Raw genomic sequence first — 17,515 nt, 5'->3', positions numbered from 1 at the left:
CTTCTATTCTGAAATATATATCATTCGCTCTAATAACAGATGTAGGATCTTCATTTGATGACCCTGTTGCAGGAGAACCTTCCTTGTAGTGTATTGAGGTTTAAAAAGGCTTCTAGAATGTGTTATAGCAACTTGATTTTCCCTTATGAAAATCAACCTCTACAAAAAGGTCCATTCATTTTAATCCACATAATAATTCACATTTTCTGTTAATGCAGGATTATTTTCCTGTTGTAGCAAACTATTAAGGTCCTACATCTGTACATTTTTCTTACTAACTTTGTTCAGGGTCTACAAGTGATATTTTCATCTGTTCCAATGATCTAGTCCAGCACCATGCTAAATAACTGTCTTCTCAGATATGACTGTTCCCAGTGGCCGCTCTGGCAGTAATGAGGGGTATTGACACAGCGAGCAGCAGCCATTTTGTTCCTCTGGAGGCAGTGTAAACACATAGCCTGAGCACCTGCTGGTTAGACGCTAGCACAGTGGTGTCGACTCCCCCTACTTATCGGCTCCGACGTGCTCTGCAGGGTGGGATAGCCCTCGTCATAAACACTGCTGTTTGATCACAGCTAGCTGTGAACAACTGGAATAACAGTGGGAATACAAGGGGCTATGGAAGTGGGATTCTCGCTTTTGACCAATGCTAATTATCCATCTGAAGTTAGCATTTTTCACAGTTGGTCTCTGACGGTACAACAGCAGGGAAATTCAAGAACTGACTAATCACTGTTTATCCCCCCACGTGGGTACACACACATAGAAGGAAGACATACAAGAACATATGCATGCAGTCTATTCTATATGGCAGATATCTTACCTGGGTGCGTATCTGTCGGCTGGTGGCGGGGGTCAGGTAGTGATGCTCTAGATACCAGGCTCTCTCCTGGTACACCAGACTGGTGCCATGGAGGAGACAGAACTAAGGAGAAGCATAGACAGACAATCAAGCAATGGTACAAATATGTCATAGTGAAATGTGTCACGTTCTACCTGCTAGCACAACGAAAAGCCTGTGGATGAGAACATCCTCTATAGTAACACACAAGTTGTGCACATCAGTTGTTAGAATGAAGACAAAAGGGATATTTGATTTAACAATAGAGGTGATGTTTCAATTGCGAAATGCAACTAGGTAATGCGACTATCGCATTATATCATTTAAACACAGAGGCCTCCAGCTTAATGCACCACACACACACACACACACACACACACACACACACACACACACACACACACACACACACACACACACACACACACACACACACACACACACACACACACACACACACACACACACACACACAGTTGTTTCTGACTACGCATCCGGTTATTGTGTTAGAATAACATGTTTGTTCCTGTCAGGTCAGAGCTGGTACTGTGTATTCTGAGGACCATGAAGGAAATGGAAAAACAGAAAAGGGTGGTCTAATATCTCGTCTCTTCAGAGGTGATGGTGATGACAGCAAACCGCCACAGAACATCAAAAGAGAGGAGTGGAAAATAGACAGAGAAAGAGAGAGAGAAAGAGAGAAAAAGGGAGAGATAGCAGCCCCTCAACTCTACACTGTGGACACAGCTCTCCACTGAGAACCATTGACCTCTAAATAAAGAACACAGTTCAGGGGGTTTATCACGTTTCGGCAGCTTTGCTCATTTTCCTTGGTTCCTTGGCTAGTGAAGGGATGCCCACTGCTTGAGAGTAGTTGAAACCGAACATGACCACACAGTCCATCATCTCGGAAACCCAGAACTAAAATCTTGTGTAATTGCGTCCGATGCTCGATTAAGTTCTGGGGGAGATGTTATGAGATACTAACTCGAACTGTAAAATCTCCACCCCCCCCCTATACGGAAAGTCTCTGCAAGTTTCAGGCAAGGCTATGACACAAATGTCCCCTCTACTTGCAAAATGCTACAGATGCGAGCACCTGCAGGGCTGGATTAAGAAATCATAGACTTTTTTATAGCCCCCTAACCTAATTGAGTTTCCCATTAAGGGTTGATATGAACAGCTGATTTTGCAATGTCATGTCACAGTGCCACTGTCATCATTAAAAGTCAAGCATATCTCTCCACACAGAGGCTGTCACCCAGAGCATACTCAGCATGTGATATGTATGAGAAATACAATGCATTTGATATCACTAGCAATGTCAACATCCATACATCAGATGTGTGACACTGCACTTCCAATACTTAAGTGAGATGTATCTACACTACCTTCGGAAAGTATTCAAACCCTGTGACTTTTTCCACATTTTGTAACGTTACAGTTGTATTCTAAAATGTATGAAATATTTTCTTCCCCCTCATCAATCTACACACAATACCCCATAACTGAAATAGTATTCAGACCCTTTACTCAGTACTTTGTTGAAGCAGCAATTACAGCATTGAATCTTCTTGAGTATGACGCTACAAGCTTGGCACACCTGTATTTGGGGAGTTTCTCTCATTCTTCTCTGCAGATCCTCTCAAGCTCTGTCAGGTTGGATGGGGAGCGTTGCTGCACAGCTATTTTAAGGTCTCTCCAGAGATGTTAGATCGGGTTCAAGTCCGGGCTCTGGCTGGGCCACTCAAGGACATTCAGAGACTTGTCCCAAAGCCACTGCTGTGTTGTCTTGGCTGTGTGCTTAGGGTCGTTGTCCTGTTGGAAGGTGAACCTTTGCCCCAGTCTGAGGTCCTGAGGACTCTGGAGCAGGTTTTCATCAAGGATCTCTCTGTACTTTGCTCCGTTCATCTTTCCCTCGATCCTGACTAGTCTCCCAGGCCTTGCCTCTGAATAACATCCCCACAACATGATGCTGCCACCACTATGCTTCACCGTAGGGATGGTGCCAGGTTTCCTCCAGACGTGACGCTTGGCATTTAGGCCAAAGAGTTCAGTCTTGGTTTCATCAGACCAGAGAATCTTCTTTCTCATGGTCTGAGAGTCTTTAGGTGCCTTTTGGCAAACTCTAAGCGGGCTGTCATGTGCCTTTTACTCAGGAGTGGCTTCTGTCTGACCACTCTACCATAAAGGCCTGATTGGTGGAGTGCTGCAGAGATGGTTGTCCTTCTGGAAGGTTCTCCCATCTCCACAGAGGAACCTTGGAGCTCTGTCAGAGTGACCATTGTGCTCTTGGTCACCTCCCTGACCAAGGCCCTTCTCCCCCGATTGCTCAGTTTGGCCGGGTGGCCAGCTCTAGGATGGAGTCTTGGTGGTTCCAAACTTCTTACATTTAAGAATGATGGAAGCCACTGTGTTCTTGGGGACCTTCAATGCTGCAGACATTTTTTTGGTACCCTTTGCCAGATCTGTGCCTCGACACAATCTTGTCTCAGAGCTCTACGGACAATTCTTTCAACTTCATGGCTTGGTTTTTGCTCTGACATGCACTGTCAACTGTGGGACCTTATATAGACAGGTGTGTGCCTTTCCAAATCATATCCAATCAATTGAATTTACCACAGGTGGACTCCAATCAAGTTGTAGAAATATCACAAGGATGATCAATGACGAGGATGCACCTGAGGTCAAGGGTCTGAATACTTATGTAAATAAGGTATTTCTGTTTTTTATTTAGACTAAAATAGCAAAAATGTCTAAAAACTGTTTTTGCTTTGCCATTATGCAGTATTGTGTGTAGAGGATTTCTTTTTATTTAATACATTTCTGAATAAGGCTGTAATGTAACAAAATGTGGAAAAAGTCAAGGGGTCTGAATACTTACCGAAGGCACTGTAACTGGTGAACTGTGACAGGTGCATTGTGAAAACCTAACTGCATTGCTGTAGTTTAACGGTCTGTATAACGGACAAGCAGTCACAGTATCTGCAATGAGCAATGTTTTTTTTCTTCTGAAGTTTTGGTGGGGAACAGTAATACCCATTTAGCAGGATGAAACTCAAGGACCCCAGTAAAAGCTCTTTTGTATGAGAACAGCTGTGTGACTGTTGCTGGTTCTGTACTGTCCAACAAGCTGTATTGATTGATTTGTTTGTTGCATAAGATGTAGCGTTTCATTGATGCACAACGAGTCACATGGAGAGAAGCTTCAGGGACACTTGAGGCTCTCTGTGCTTATACAACAGACAAAGGCTGTATCAGGGAGAGTTTGAACTGCCCTACAGCCTAGAGTAATTCCTTTGAAAATAAATATTGACGAGAGTTGATTCAATGTGTAATTGTACAAGTTAAGTAATATGGGAGAAAACATTCTAGCAACAACATTTTAGGGGAGCATCAACAACATTGTAGAAACACCTAAGGCTTCGTTGGATAGACATCAAGAAGGTGTCCACTAGATAAATACTCTGATAAACAGCTGATGTGTTGTTCACTCACAGTTTCTGTTGACCAAAACTTACATTAAGAATCACCATTGAACTTCCTTCTTATTCCCATTCTAACGAATACTGAGTCCTCAAAAAAGGTGATTTCCAACTATGTGTCATCACATTAAACATAACTCTGATTTTTTTTATATCACATGTCCTTGTATTCAGATGTTGGGCTCAAATCACTGGCTTCACTTTACAATGTAATTAATAAACTAAGTAGAGTACATATTAAATTCGCATTCCAGTGTATAAAAACAAACTTTTTAAAGCATTTAAACGTATTTACAACTATTTAGAATGGATTATTCATGGGAGTTATTGAATTCTATCACCGAGAAATGTTTGTAACATTGCACGTCCTCAGATAAACGGTGTTAGTTTAGTACATATACACGTAAATCTAACCAGTGTAAGAGCTGGCATAAAACAGAACTGGGTGAAGATGAGGCCATCAGTAGACATCAAACTCAATCTATCAAATGAAATCAATGCTATTTATATGATATCTGTTTAGAGTGGTTGCAATTCATAACAATTTTGTAACCATGCATGTGGAACAGAGTAATAGAATCATATGATGTAGCATCATTGGGAATCTGGGTCGGACTTTTCTCTCCAGGCGCTAGGTCAGACAATTGGTCAGACATTGGTGCTCCCTACGGCCACTTACATACTTCTACTTAAAATGTTAAAAGAAAACATTTTTATTTCTAAAAACAAAAAGTCAGACACAGATTCCAAATGATGCTACATCATATGATTCCATTTGGTTCAATACACGAAGCAATGGTTTCAAAATAGATGCCTACCATCTCCATAATGAAAAGGCCGACCCAAAAAATTGTGTAGTCATTTTGAGATTCCAATAGATAACTCTGAATTTTTTTTTTCTTTCTCATGTGACAAAAGTGACAGTAAAACATTGTGAACCAGAGATCTTTAACATTAACACAGAAATCGTAATTTGTCCAAATGATCAGTGACGAAAAATCTGCGTATCGGAACTAAGTTCCCCGTTAGTTGTCGCATCCCAGTCTGTTGACTACGATTTATGTTACGTCACCCCACAAGGAACTACACGGTCCATAAACTATGGTTCGTAACCAGAAATGTTTCATTATTGACAACGTTCTTACTTGAGCGAACTGAATGCTAATTTCCTGGTGTGTGTGTGATTTATTGTGGTAAATGTGGACGAGGGGTGTTTGTGGCAGCTCTCGTCAAACATGAGGTCTGGCCCATTATGACATTGTGTTGACATTGCTGTGTGAATGGCACACGGAAGCGTTGGGCCTCTCTCTCTGTTCCCACTCTCTTCCTATTATGCAAAACTGGTAACCTGGCAAAAAGGGCAGGACAGAAACTTATCACCAGGTCATTAAGTTTCTTATCGAGAACAGTCCTCCCAAAATGCTCTTTAAAGGCAGGTCTACATGGTAAATATTAGAGCATCGTGGGGCCATCAGAGATTATTTGACATCAGATTGGATGTCTGACCTTGTTAGCAACATTGCTTGGAGCAATCTGAAACGGACTAAAACCACAACACAGCACTGACTATAAGAACAGCATAGGAAGACTGCATTTGAGCCATATTCAAATCGGACCGCCAATATACACTACATAACCAAAAGTGTGTGGACCTGCTCGTCGAACATCTAATTTAAAAATCATGGGAATTAATATGGAGTTGGTCCCCCCTTTGCTGCTATAACAGCCTCCACTCTTCTGGGAAGGTTTTCCACTAGATGTTGGAACATTGCTGTGGGGACTTGCTTCCATTCAGCCACAAAAGCATTAGTGAGGTCGGCACTGATGTTGGGTGATTAGGCCTGGCTCGCAGATTGCGTTCCAATTCATCCCAAAGGTGTTTGATGGGGTTGAGGTCAGGGCTCTGTGCAGGCTAGTGAAGTTCTTACACACCGATCTCGACAAACCATGGACCTCTGTATGGACCTCGCTTTATACACGGGGGCATTGTCATGCTGAAACAAGAAAGGGCCTTCCCCAAACTGTTGCCACAAAGTTGAAAGCAAATCATTGTCTAGATTGTCATTGTATGCTGTAGCATTAAGATTTCTCTTCACTGGAACTAAAGGGCCTAGCCCGAACCATGAAAAACAGCCCCAGACCATTATTCCTCCTCCACCAAACTTTACAGTTGGCACTAGCATTCGGGCAGGTAGCGTTCTCCTGGCATCCGCCAAACCCAGATTTGTCTGTCAGACTGCCAGATGGTGAAGCGTGATTCATCACTCCAGAGAACGCTTTTCCACTGCTCCAGAGTCCAATGGCGGCGAGCTTTATACCACTTCAGCCGACGCTTGGCATTGTGCATGGTGACCTTAGGCTTGTGTACAGTTGCTCTGCCATGGAAACCCATTTCATAAAGCTCCCGACAAACAGTTATTGTGCTCCTGTTGCTTCCAGAGGCAGTTTGGAACTCGGTAGTGAGTGTTGCAACCATGGATAGATGATTATTACACGCTATGCGCTTCAGCACTCATCGGTCCAGTTCTGTGAGTTTGTGTGGCCTACCACTTCGCGGCCGAGCCGTTGTTGCTCCTAGACATTTCCACTTTACAATAACAACACATACAGTTGACCAGGCCAGCTCTAGCAGAAATTTGACAAACTGACTTGTTGGAAAGGTGGCATCCTATGACAGTGTCACTTTAAAAGTCCCTGAGCTTTTCAGTAAAGCCATTCTATTGCCAATGTTTGTCTATGGAGATTGCATGGCTGTTCGTTCGATGTATGTATTATGTAGTTTAACATAGGGTATGTACTTACTATGGGACCTACATTATGACCGCCAAGTTTCTATGAGGTCAGATTATAGTCAGGCTTTCTGGACACAGCCTTGCTACATCATATTGGTTTACAATATTAGCCTCAGTCCCAGTCATGCTCTAATGTGTAAAAGGACCCTGATGACATGCCATGTGTATCCCAACATTACGGCCATATCTGTCTGACCCAAAATAAAAGGGTTGAGTGATATGAACAGCACAAACCATGTTATTGTGGTAATCACACGATTGGTCGAGCAGATGCGACCGTTGGTGTTTGCAAGCAGTAAACTGTGAGGCCTGTTAGAAGCATAACGATTTAATTCCACTGAGAGTCAATGGAGGCACTTTTTAGTCTACTCACACAGTTCGAACACTGCTCAGGTTTTAGCCCTATTATGCTAACAGAGTCATCATCAATCCACCACAGCTCTGGTTTCTGTATGTGCTTTAATGTTTTTGCTTACTGCATGCATGGTGTATGAATATCACCGTAAAAAACTATTTCGCTTTTTGGATTACTGGTAGTCTTGTTGTCAATGCTGAGATGCTTAAGGGCAATTCCACGGTAACAGAATTTCACGTCAGTTTAACAAGCCATAAAACTCTGCACAGTAAATAATTTACACAGTAAATCAAATAAAAACATTTACTGGAAAAACTGTGCAGATGAAAAGTTTGTAAAGATTTCAGTGGAAATTGTTAAAAGTAGTCATTGTGCATAGAGTTCTATGGTTGGTTAAACTTTGAAATCAATGGTTTTTGTTTGGTATAGATTTTAAAATGAAAAATCTGAGTCTTTGTAATTGCCCTTAAGCAGTGTTGGAATGTGAACATTTCCAACGCTAGGCTCATTGAACAGACCGCAGGTATGACATCAGTCAGCTTCAATAGCTAATGCCGCGTTCAAGACAACTCAGAACTTGGAAACTCAGAAATGTCCGACTTGGAAACTCATTGTAGAAAGATGAGCTCAGTTTCCCTCTTGGAAATGATCAGATTCAACCAATAGGAAGCTATATGAAGAGAAAAAAAATCTACACATATCTCAACTCGGAGGTTCCGAGTTGTCTTGAAAGCACCATAAGCACCAGGAGTATACAGACGTCATCCACCATGCCCAACCTGTCTGTCCAACAAGAGGAAATTATAGGATGCCTCCCTTCTGACTCCAAGTATGTGACATTTACATAAGGCTACTATTTTGCATCCACACATTGTCGCCTGACTGACTGTCTGCCAGTTCTACACAATGTTCTAACACTGAAACCAAACGTGTGTTTATTTGAGGAGTTCACATGCAACCAGAAGCATCACACAAAAACAAAAACTTACCATCTTGAAAACATTATATTTTAAGAGCAGTGGGTAGAGGGTGTTTTCCATCCTAAAATGAAGTATGACCTTAACGCAGCCCATAACATACAGTTAGAGATACAGAGGTACAGGGGAGAGACCTTGATAGTACCCACAGAAAGGGGCTTATCTGCCGATGCAGGACTCAAGGCAGCCCGGCTAAGGCAAAGCAGCAAAGTAATCGACCACATACAGGATGGGTAGATAGCTGTGTAGGTTGTATACTAGGAGCAGCTGACACTATGCTTGATGCAGATATACAGTGCCTTCAAAAAGTATTCACACCCCTCGAACTTTTTCCATGTTTTGTTGTGTTACAGCCTGAATTTAAAATGGATGACATTTACATTTTGTGTCACTAGCCTACACACAATACCCCATAACGTTAAAGTGGAATTATGTTTTTAGAAATATTTACAAATGAATTACAAATGCAAAGCTGAAATGTCTTGAGTCAATAAGTATTCAACACCTTTGTTATGACAAGCCTAAATAAGTACAGGAGTAAAAATTTGCATAATAAGTTGCATGAACTCACTCTGTGTGCAATAATAGTGTTTACATGATTTTTGAATGACTACCTCATCTCTGTAACCCACACATACAATTATCTGAAACGTGAAACTAAAAATTATATTAAATCTATTTTAAATTCAGGCTGTAACACAACAAAATTTGGAATAAGTCAAGGGGTATGAATAATTTCTGAAGGCACTGAAAGGGAATCGCAGCTGAACCCACACACGTGGCAGAGGGACAGCTGACTCACACTCCATGATGGTCAGAGCTTCCCCATATTAAATTTAGCAGCGATAGCCCACTAAATTGTTTCCACCACTGCAAAAAAATATGAGGTAATGTTTTTTATATACAGTACCAGTCCAAAGTTTGGACACACCAACTCATAAGGGTTTTGCTTTATTTGTACTATTTTCTACATTGTAGAATAATAGTGAATACATCAAAACTATGAAATAACACATGGAATCATGTCGAAACCAAAAAATTGTTCAACAAATCCCAAAATATTTTATATTTGAGATTCTTCAAAGCAGCCACCCTTTGCCTTGATGACAGCTTTGCACACTCTTGGGATTCTCGCAACCAGCTTCATGAGATAGTAAACAGGAATGCATTTCAATTAACAGGTGTGCCTTGTTAAGTTCATTTGTGGAATTTCTTTACTTCTTAATGCGTTTGAGCCAAATAGTTGTGTTGTGACAAGGTAGGGGTGGTATACAGAAGACAGCCCTATTTGGTAAAAGACCAAGTCCATATTATGGCAAGAATAGCTCAAATAAGCAAAGAGAAACGACAGTCCATCATTACTTTAAGACATAAAGGTCAGTCAATCCGGAAAATGTCAAGAACTTTGAAAGTTTCTTCAAGTGTAGTCACAAAAACCATCAAGCGCTCTGAGGAAACTGGCTCTCATGAGGACAACCACAGGAAAGGAAGACCCAGAGTTACAGTTGAAGTCGGAAATTTACATACACCTTAGCCAAATACATTTAAAAACTCAGTTTTTCACAATTCCTGACATTTAATCCTAGCAAAAATTCCCAGTCTTAGGTCAGTTAGGATCAGCACTTTATTTTAAGAATGTGAAATGTCAGACTAATAGTAGAGAGAATGATTTATTTCAGCTTTTATTTCTTTTATCACATTCCCAGTGGGTCAGAAGTTTACATACATTCAATTAGTATTTGGTAGTATTGCCTTTAAATTGTTTAACTTGGGGCAAACGTTTCGGGTAGCCTTCCACAAGCTTCCCACAATAAGTCAGGTGAATTTTGGCCAAGACAGAGCTGGTGTAACTGAGTCAGGTTTGTAGGCCTCCTTGCTCGCACACGCTTTTTCAGTTCTGCCCACACATTTTCTATAGGATTGAGGTCAAGGCTTTGTGATGGCCACTCCAATACCTTGACTTTGTTGTCCTTAAGCCATTTTGCCACAACTTTGGAAGTATGCCTGGGGTCATTGTCTATTTGGAAGACCCATTTGCAACCAAGCTTTAACTTTCTGACTGATGTCTTGAGATGTTGTTTCAATATATCCACATAATGTTCCTCCCTCATGATGCCATCTATATTGTGAAGTATATTGTGAAGTACACCAGTCCCTTCTGCAGCAAAGCACCCCCACAACATGTTGCTGCCACCCCCATGCTCATGGTTGGGATGGTGTTCTTCGGCTTGCAAGCCTCACCCTTTTTCCTCCAAACATAACGATGGTCATTATGGCCAAACAGTTCTATTTTTGTTTCATCAGACCAGAATACATTTCTCCAAAAAGTACGATCTTTGTCCCCATGTGCAGTTGCAAACCGTAGTCTGGCTTTTTTATGGAGCTTTTGGAGCAGTGGCTTCTTCCTTGCGGAGTGGCCTTTCAGGTTATGCAGTGAATTATAAGTGAAATAATCTATATGTAAACAATTGTTGGAAAAATGACTTGTGTCATGCACAAAGTAGAGGTTCTAACCAACTTGCCAAAACTATAGTTTGTTAACAAGAAATTTGTGGAGTGGTTGAAAAACGAGTTTTAATGACTCCAACCTAAGTGTATGTAAACTTCCGACTTCAACTGTACCTCTGCTGCAGAAGATACGTTCATTAGAGAGTTACCAGCCTCAGAAATCGCACCCCAAATAAATGCTTCACGGAGTTCAAGTAACAGTCACATCTCAACATCAACTTTTCAGAGGAGACTGCATGAATCAGGCCTTCATGGTCGAATTGCTGCAAAGAAACCACTACTAAAGGACACCAATAAGAAGAAGAGACTTTCTTGGGGCAAGAAATACGAGCAATGGACATTAGACCGGTGGAAATCTGTCCTTTGGTCTGATGAGTCCAAATTTGAGATTTTTGGTTCCAACTGCCGTGTCTTTGTGAGACGCAGAGTAGGTTAATGGATGATCTCTGCATGTGTGGTTCCCACTGTGAAGTATGATGATGTTGAGGGGATGCTTTGCTGTTGACATCGTCAGTGATTTATTTAGAATTCAAGGTACACTTAACTAGCATGGCTACCACAGCATTCTTCAGCAATACACCATCGCATTTTGTTTGCGCTGACTGGGACTATCATTTGTTTTTCAATAGGACAATGACCCAACACACCTCCAGGATGTGAAAGGGCTATTTGACCAAGAAGGAGAGTGATGGAGTGCTGCATTAGATGACCTGGCCTCCACAATCACCCGACCTCAACCCAATTAAGATGGTTTGGGATGAGTTGGACCGCAGAGTGAAGGAAAAGCAGCCAACAAGTGCTCAGCATATGTGAGAACTCCTTCAAGACTGTTGGAAAAGCATTCCAGGTGAAGCTGATTGAGAGAATGCCAATAGTGTGCAAAGCTGTCATCAAGGCAAAGGGTGGCTACTTTGAAGAACCTAAAATATATTTTGATTTGCTTAACACTTTTTTGCTTACTACATGATTCCATATGTGTTATTTCATAGATTTGTAGAAAATAGTATAAATAAAGAAAAACCTTGAATGAGTAGGTGTGTCCAATCCTTTGACTGGTACTGTATTTCTGCCGAGACGCGCTTTTAAATGGATAGTCGTGGGCTCAATGACTGGAAGTCTATGGGAACAGCTAGCATTTCTTTGCACTAATGCTAGTAGCAATACACCATCCTTCGCTATCCTTGCCACCACTACTGAAAAATTCCTAGGGGAAACACTGATGGTACAGTAATGCAGAAAAAGTATACAAATTAAAATTGTACTGCATAGGGTATTAAGTGAGAATTTTACTGTTTTCTCAACAAGTTTTTTACGAGGACAAGTAAGAATTATAGGAAACAGATCATTTTAAGACTTTTGCATTCTGAAATTGTATTCTTCGTAAAAACACAAAATGTGAACAGGACAGGTGTGACTAGGTTATACAGTAGGTTCATATGAGGACTAATCACATTATTACCTTGTAAGGAACTCACGAAACGTGTTCAAAGTGTTGTTTCTGAGAACTTTCCATAGGACCTAACTGATGACTCAAAAGCAGAGCTTATGGTTTCCTATTGAACGGTGAGAGACAGAAGAGTGGAAAACTGGTTTCACACATACCTTCGTTAGCAAGGTGTGGTCTTCTTCGACTGGGCACTCTTGAACGGCCAGAGCAAACTGCTCCAGAGTTACTATGGAAACAAACACAAAAAACAGTGAGGCTGTGCAAACAGTGCTATTACCCAGCTAGGCAGTGGGTCACTATTGTTCAGCCTCAATGCAGTGACAGTCACACAGAACAACATTTCATGGAAACGTAATGAAATATTGGGTTCTCTTTTACTGTTCGTTGCTTTGCCTTACTGTAATACAAAACAGGATACCATATGCACATAATGAATTATAGTCAGTAGATAATGAATAAGAATGTGATGATCGACTAAATAAATCGTAACAATTTATGAACAATAAACACACTTAAGAAAGTGTAGAGGAAAACACATTTTGCACCCACAAAATTATCTGAATATGAATCTTGTGTAAATAACATAGAACTGAATCACTGTTCAGAATCAATACATGTCGGTCGGCCAACTTTGGTGGGGAGACCTACAACTACACCAACAGTATTAGAGGACCATAACATCTAGTCATAGTGATACTAGGTATAAGCATTAACCCACATCAAGGCCATCACACTGGGTTATGTGCTACTGCACCACCAAGAGCCAACTACTATGCAACTTCACTGCAATTGAGGAAACTTTTTTTCAAGTCCTGTCAAAACTGTAGGGCAAAGGCATTATATTGCTAAGGAATGGAATATGACAACTAAACCCTTTCACTCTGAGGGTGCCTCTATGTATCAGTCAGCCTCCAGACCGCTCTTAGCTTTCAAACATCAGACACCTTTGTGCTCTTTAGTACCTTGCGGCTGGTTAAGGTTGTAAGACTGCTTGTGTGTGTGTGTGTGTGTGTGTGGTGTGTGTGTGTGTGTGTGTGTGTGTGTGTGTGTGCCTGTGAGTGTGCCGATGTGTGTGCCTGGGAGTTTGTGTTTGCTTGTGTGTGTGTGTGTGTGTGTGTGTGTGTGTGTGTGTGTGTGTGTGTGTGTGTGTGTGTGTGTGTGTGTGTGTGTGTGTGTGTGTGTGTGTGTGTGCCTGTGAGTTTGTGTGTGCATGTAAGTTTGTGTGTGCCTGTGAGTTTGTGTGTGTGCCTGTGAGTTTGTGTGTGTGCCTGTGAGTTTGTGTGTGCTTGTGTTTGTGTGTGTGCCTGTGAGTTTGTGTGTGCTTGTGTTTGTGTGTGTGCCTGTGAGTTTGTGTGTGCTTGTGTTTGTGTGTGTGCCTGTGAGGATGAAAGTGAGAGAAGGGAAAGGTTATGGTCTTTAAGAGACAGTGGTGTCTTTACATAGACCCACTGGTTCAAAACACAAACACACAAACCCCTACACTTATGCACACAGTTTTAGTACACAAATACAGATTCTGCTATCTTACTTTTCATACGTAATGACCACTATATGCGTTCATCTACTTAACGCCTAGGAGTTACAAAAATTCACATATGATTCAACTAATCAAATCAAATCGTATTTGTCACATACATGTGTTTAGCAGATGTTATTGCGGGTGTAGCGAAATGCTTGTGTTTCAAGCTTCAACAGTAGTCTACCCACCTGTAACTCTCCAGGACCAGGGTAGGCTGTAGTCTACCCACCTGTAACTCTCCAGGACCAGGGTAGAAAGTAGTCTACACACCCTGTAACTCTCCAGAACCAGGGTAGGCTGTAGTCTACCCACCTGTAACTCTCCAGGACCAGGGTAGGCTAGTGGTCTACACACCCTGTAACACAACCGGACCAGGGTAGGCTGTAGTCTACACACCCTGTAACTCTCCAGAACCAGGGTAGGCTGTAGTCTACACACCCTGTAACACACCAGGACCAGGGTAGGCTGTAGTCTACACACCCTGTAACTCTCCAGAACCAGGGTAGGCTGTAGTCTACACACCCTGTAACTCTCCAGGACCAGGGTAGGCTGTAGTCTACACACCCTGTAACTCTCCAGGACCAGGGTAGGCTGTAGTCTACACACCCTGTAACTCTCCAGGACCAGGGTAGGCTGTAGTCTACACACCCTGTAACTCTCCAGGACCAGGGTAGGCTGTAGTCTACCCACCTGTAACTCTCCAGGACCAGGGTAGGCTGTAGTCTACACACCCTGTAACTCTCCAGAACCAGGGTAGGCTGTAGTCTACCCACCTGTAACTCTCCAGGACCAGGGTAGGCTGTAGTCTACACACCCTGTAACTCTCCAGAACCAGGGTAGGCTGTTCACCCCCCGGACCAGGGTAGGCTGTAGTCTACACACCCTGTAACTCTCCAGAACCAGGGTAGGCTGTAGTCTACACACCCTGTAACTCACCAGGACCAGGGTAGGCTGTAGTCTACACACCCTGTAACTCTCCAGGACCAGGGTAGGCTGTAGTCTACACACCCTGTAACTCTCCAGGACCAGGGTAGGCTGTAGTCTACACACCCTGTAACTCTCCAGGACCAGGGTAGGCTGTAGTCTACACACCCTGTAACTCTCCAGGACCAGGGTAGGCTGTAGTCTACCCACCTGTAACTCTCCAGGACCAGGGTAGGCTGTAGTCTACACACCCTGTAACTCTCCAGAACCAGGGTAGGCTGTAGTCTACCCACCTGTAACTCTCCAGGACCAGGGTAGGCTGTAGTCTACACACCCTGTAACTCTCCAGAACCAGGGTAGGCTGTAGTCTACCCACCTGTAACTCTCCAGGACCAGGGTAGGCTGTAGTCTACACACCCTGTAACTCTCCAGAACCAGGGTAGGCTGTAGTCTACACACCCTGTAACTCTCCAGGACCAGGGTAGGCTGTAGTCTACACACCCTGTAACTCTCCAGGACCAGGGTAGGCTGTAGTCTACACACCCTGTAACACACCAGGACCAGGGTAGGCTGTAGTCTACACACCCTGTAACTCTCCAGGACCAGGGTAGGCTGTAGTCTACACACCCTGTAACTCTCCAGGACCAGGGTAGGCTGTAGTCTACACACCCTGTAACTCTCCAGGACCAGGGTAGGCTGTAGTCTACATACCCTGTAACTCTCCAGGACCAGGGTAGCCTGGAGTCTACCCACCTGTAACTCTCCAGGACGAGGGTAGGCTGTAGTCTACACACCCTGTAACTCTCCAGGACCAGGGTAGGCTGTAGTCTACCCACCTGTAACTCTCCAGGACCAGGGTAGGCTGTAGTCTACCCACCTGTAACTCTCCAGGACCAGAGTAGGCTGTAGTCTACACACCTGTAACTCTCCAGGACCAGGGTAGGCTGTAGTCTACCCACCTGTAACTCTCCAGGACCAGGGTAGGAAGTAGTCTACACACCCTGTAACTCTCCAGGACCAGGGTAGGCTGTAGTCTACCCACCTGTAACTCTCCAGGACCAGGGTAGGCTGTAGTCTACACACCCTGTAACTCTCCAGGACCAGGGTAGGCTGTAGTCTACACACCCTGTAACTCTCCAGGACCAGGGTAGGCTGTAGTCTACACACCCTGTAACTCTCCAGAACCAGGGTAGGCTGTAGTCTACACACCCTGTAACTCTCCAGGACCAGGGTAGGCTGTAGTCTACACACCCTGTAACTCTCCAGGACCAGGGTAGGCTGTAGTCTACCCACCTGTAACTCTCCAGGACCAGGGTAGGCTGTAGTCTACACACCCTGTAACTCTCCAGAACCAGGGTAGGCTGTAGTCTACCCACCTGTAACTCTCCAGGACCAGGGTAGGCTGTAGTCTACACACCCTGTAACCCTCCAGAACCAGGGTAGGCTGTAGTCTACCCACCTGTAACTCTCCAGGACCAGGGTGGGCTGTAGTCTACACACCCTGTAACTCTCCAGAACCAGGGTAGGCTGTAGTCTACACACCCTGTAACTCTCCAGGACCAGGGTAGGCTGTAGTCTACACACCCTGTAACTCTCCAGGACCAGGGTAGGCTGTAGTCTACACACCCTGTAACACACCAGGACCAGGGTAGGCTGTAGTCTACACACCCTGTAACTCTCCAGGACCAGGGTAGGCTGTAGTCTACACACCCTGTAACTCTCCAGGACCAGGGTAGGCTGTAGTCTACACACCCTGTAACTCTCCAGGACCAGGGTAGGCTGTAGTCTACATACCCTGTAACTCTCCAGGACCAGGGTAGGCTGGAGTCTACCCACCTGTAACTCTCCAGGACGAGGGTAGGCTGTAGTCTACACACCCTGTAACTCTCCAGGACCAGGGTAGGCTGTAGTCTACCCACCTGTAACTCTCCAGGACCAGGGTAGGCTGTAGTCTACCCACCTGTAACTCTCCAGGACCAGAGTAGGCTGTAGTCTACACACCTGTAACTCTCCAGGACCAGGGTAGGCTGTAGTCTACACACCCTGTAACTCTCCAGGACCAGGGTAGGCTGTAGTCTACACACCCTGTAACTCTCCAGGACCAGGGTAGGCTGTAGTCTACACACCTGTAACTCTCCAGGACCAGGGTAGGCTGTAGTCTACCCACCTGTAACTCTCCAGGACCAGGGTAGGCTGCAGTCTACCCACCTGTAACTCTCCAGGACCAGGGTAGGCTGTAGTCTACCGACCTGTAACTCTCCAATACCAGGGTAGGCTGTAGTCTACCCACCTGTAACTCACCAGGACCAGGGTAGGCTGTAGACTACCCACCTGTAACTCTCCAATACCAGGGTAGGCTGTAGTCTACCCATCTGTAACTCTCCAATACCAGGGTAGGCTGTAGTCTACCCACCTGTAACTCTCCAATACCAGGGTAGGCTGTAGTCTACCCACCTCTGTGTATGTGTGCTAAGGCCAGGCCGGTCACATGATGAAGACAGGAGTTCCAGGCATCAAAGAACTCCTCTCTTTTCTTCTCTACCTGCAGGGGACAATGGACAGAGCAATACAAGGCTTCATTAAAAGTTCATAAAGTCTTGATCAAACCTTTCCAAAATCAACTGTGAATCAATTTACACCTAGCTGTATCAACATCAAACAGACGTT

At 43.8% G+C, this 17,515-nt stretch overlaps 1 protein-coding gene across 1 annotated transcript in view; it reads right to left on the bottom strand.

The window, feature by feature from the left end:
* acoxl (acyl-CoA oxidase-like) overlaps positions 1-17,515 on the bottom strand; it is a 47,701-nt gene that overhangs the window by 4,889 nt on the left and 25,297 nt on the right. Inside the window, exons 16-18 of the mRNA XM_014154849.2 lie at positions 17,303-17,390; positions 12,561-12,631; positions 824-925 (exon numbers count right to left, since the gene is read on the bottom strand). Of these exons, the coding sequence (XP_014010324.1) occupies positions 824-925; positions 12,561-12,631; positions 17,303-17,390 (261 nt within the window). The remainder of the gene's footprint in view (positions 1-823; positions 926-12,560; positions 12,632-17,302; positions 17,391-17,515) is intronic.

The sequence above is a fragment of the Salmo salar genome, chromosome ssa18 (assembly GCF_905237065.1).
Source record: "Salmo salar chromosome ssa18, Ssal_v3.1, whole genome shotgun sequence".
In the NCBI taxonomy this organism is placed as follows: domain Eukaryota; kingdom Metazoa; phylum Chordata; class Actinopteri; order Salmoniformes; family Salmonidae; genus Salmo; species Salmo salar.
Note: the sequence above shows the minus strand (reverse complement) of the source record. Positions and strands in the feature narration are given on the sequence as shown.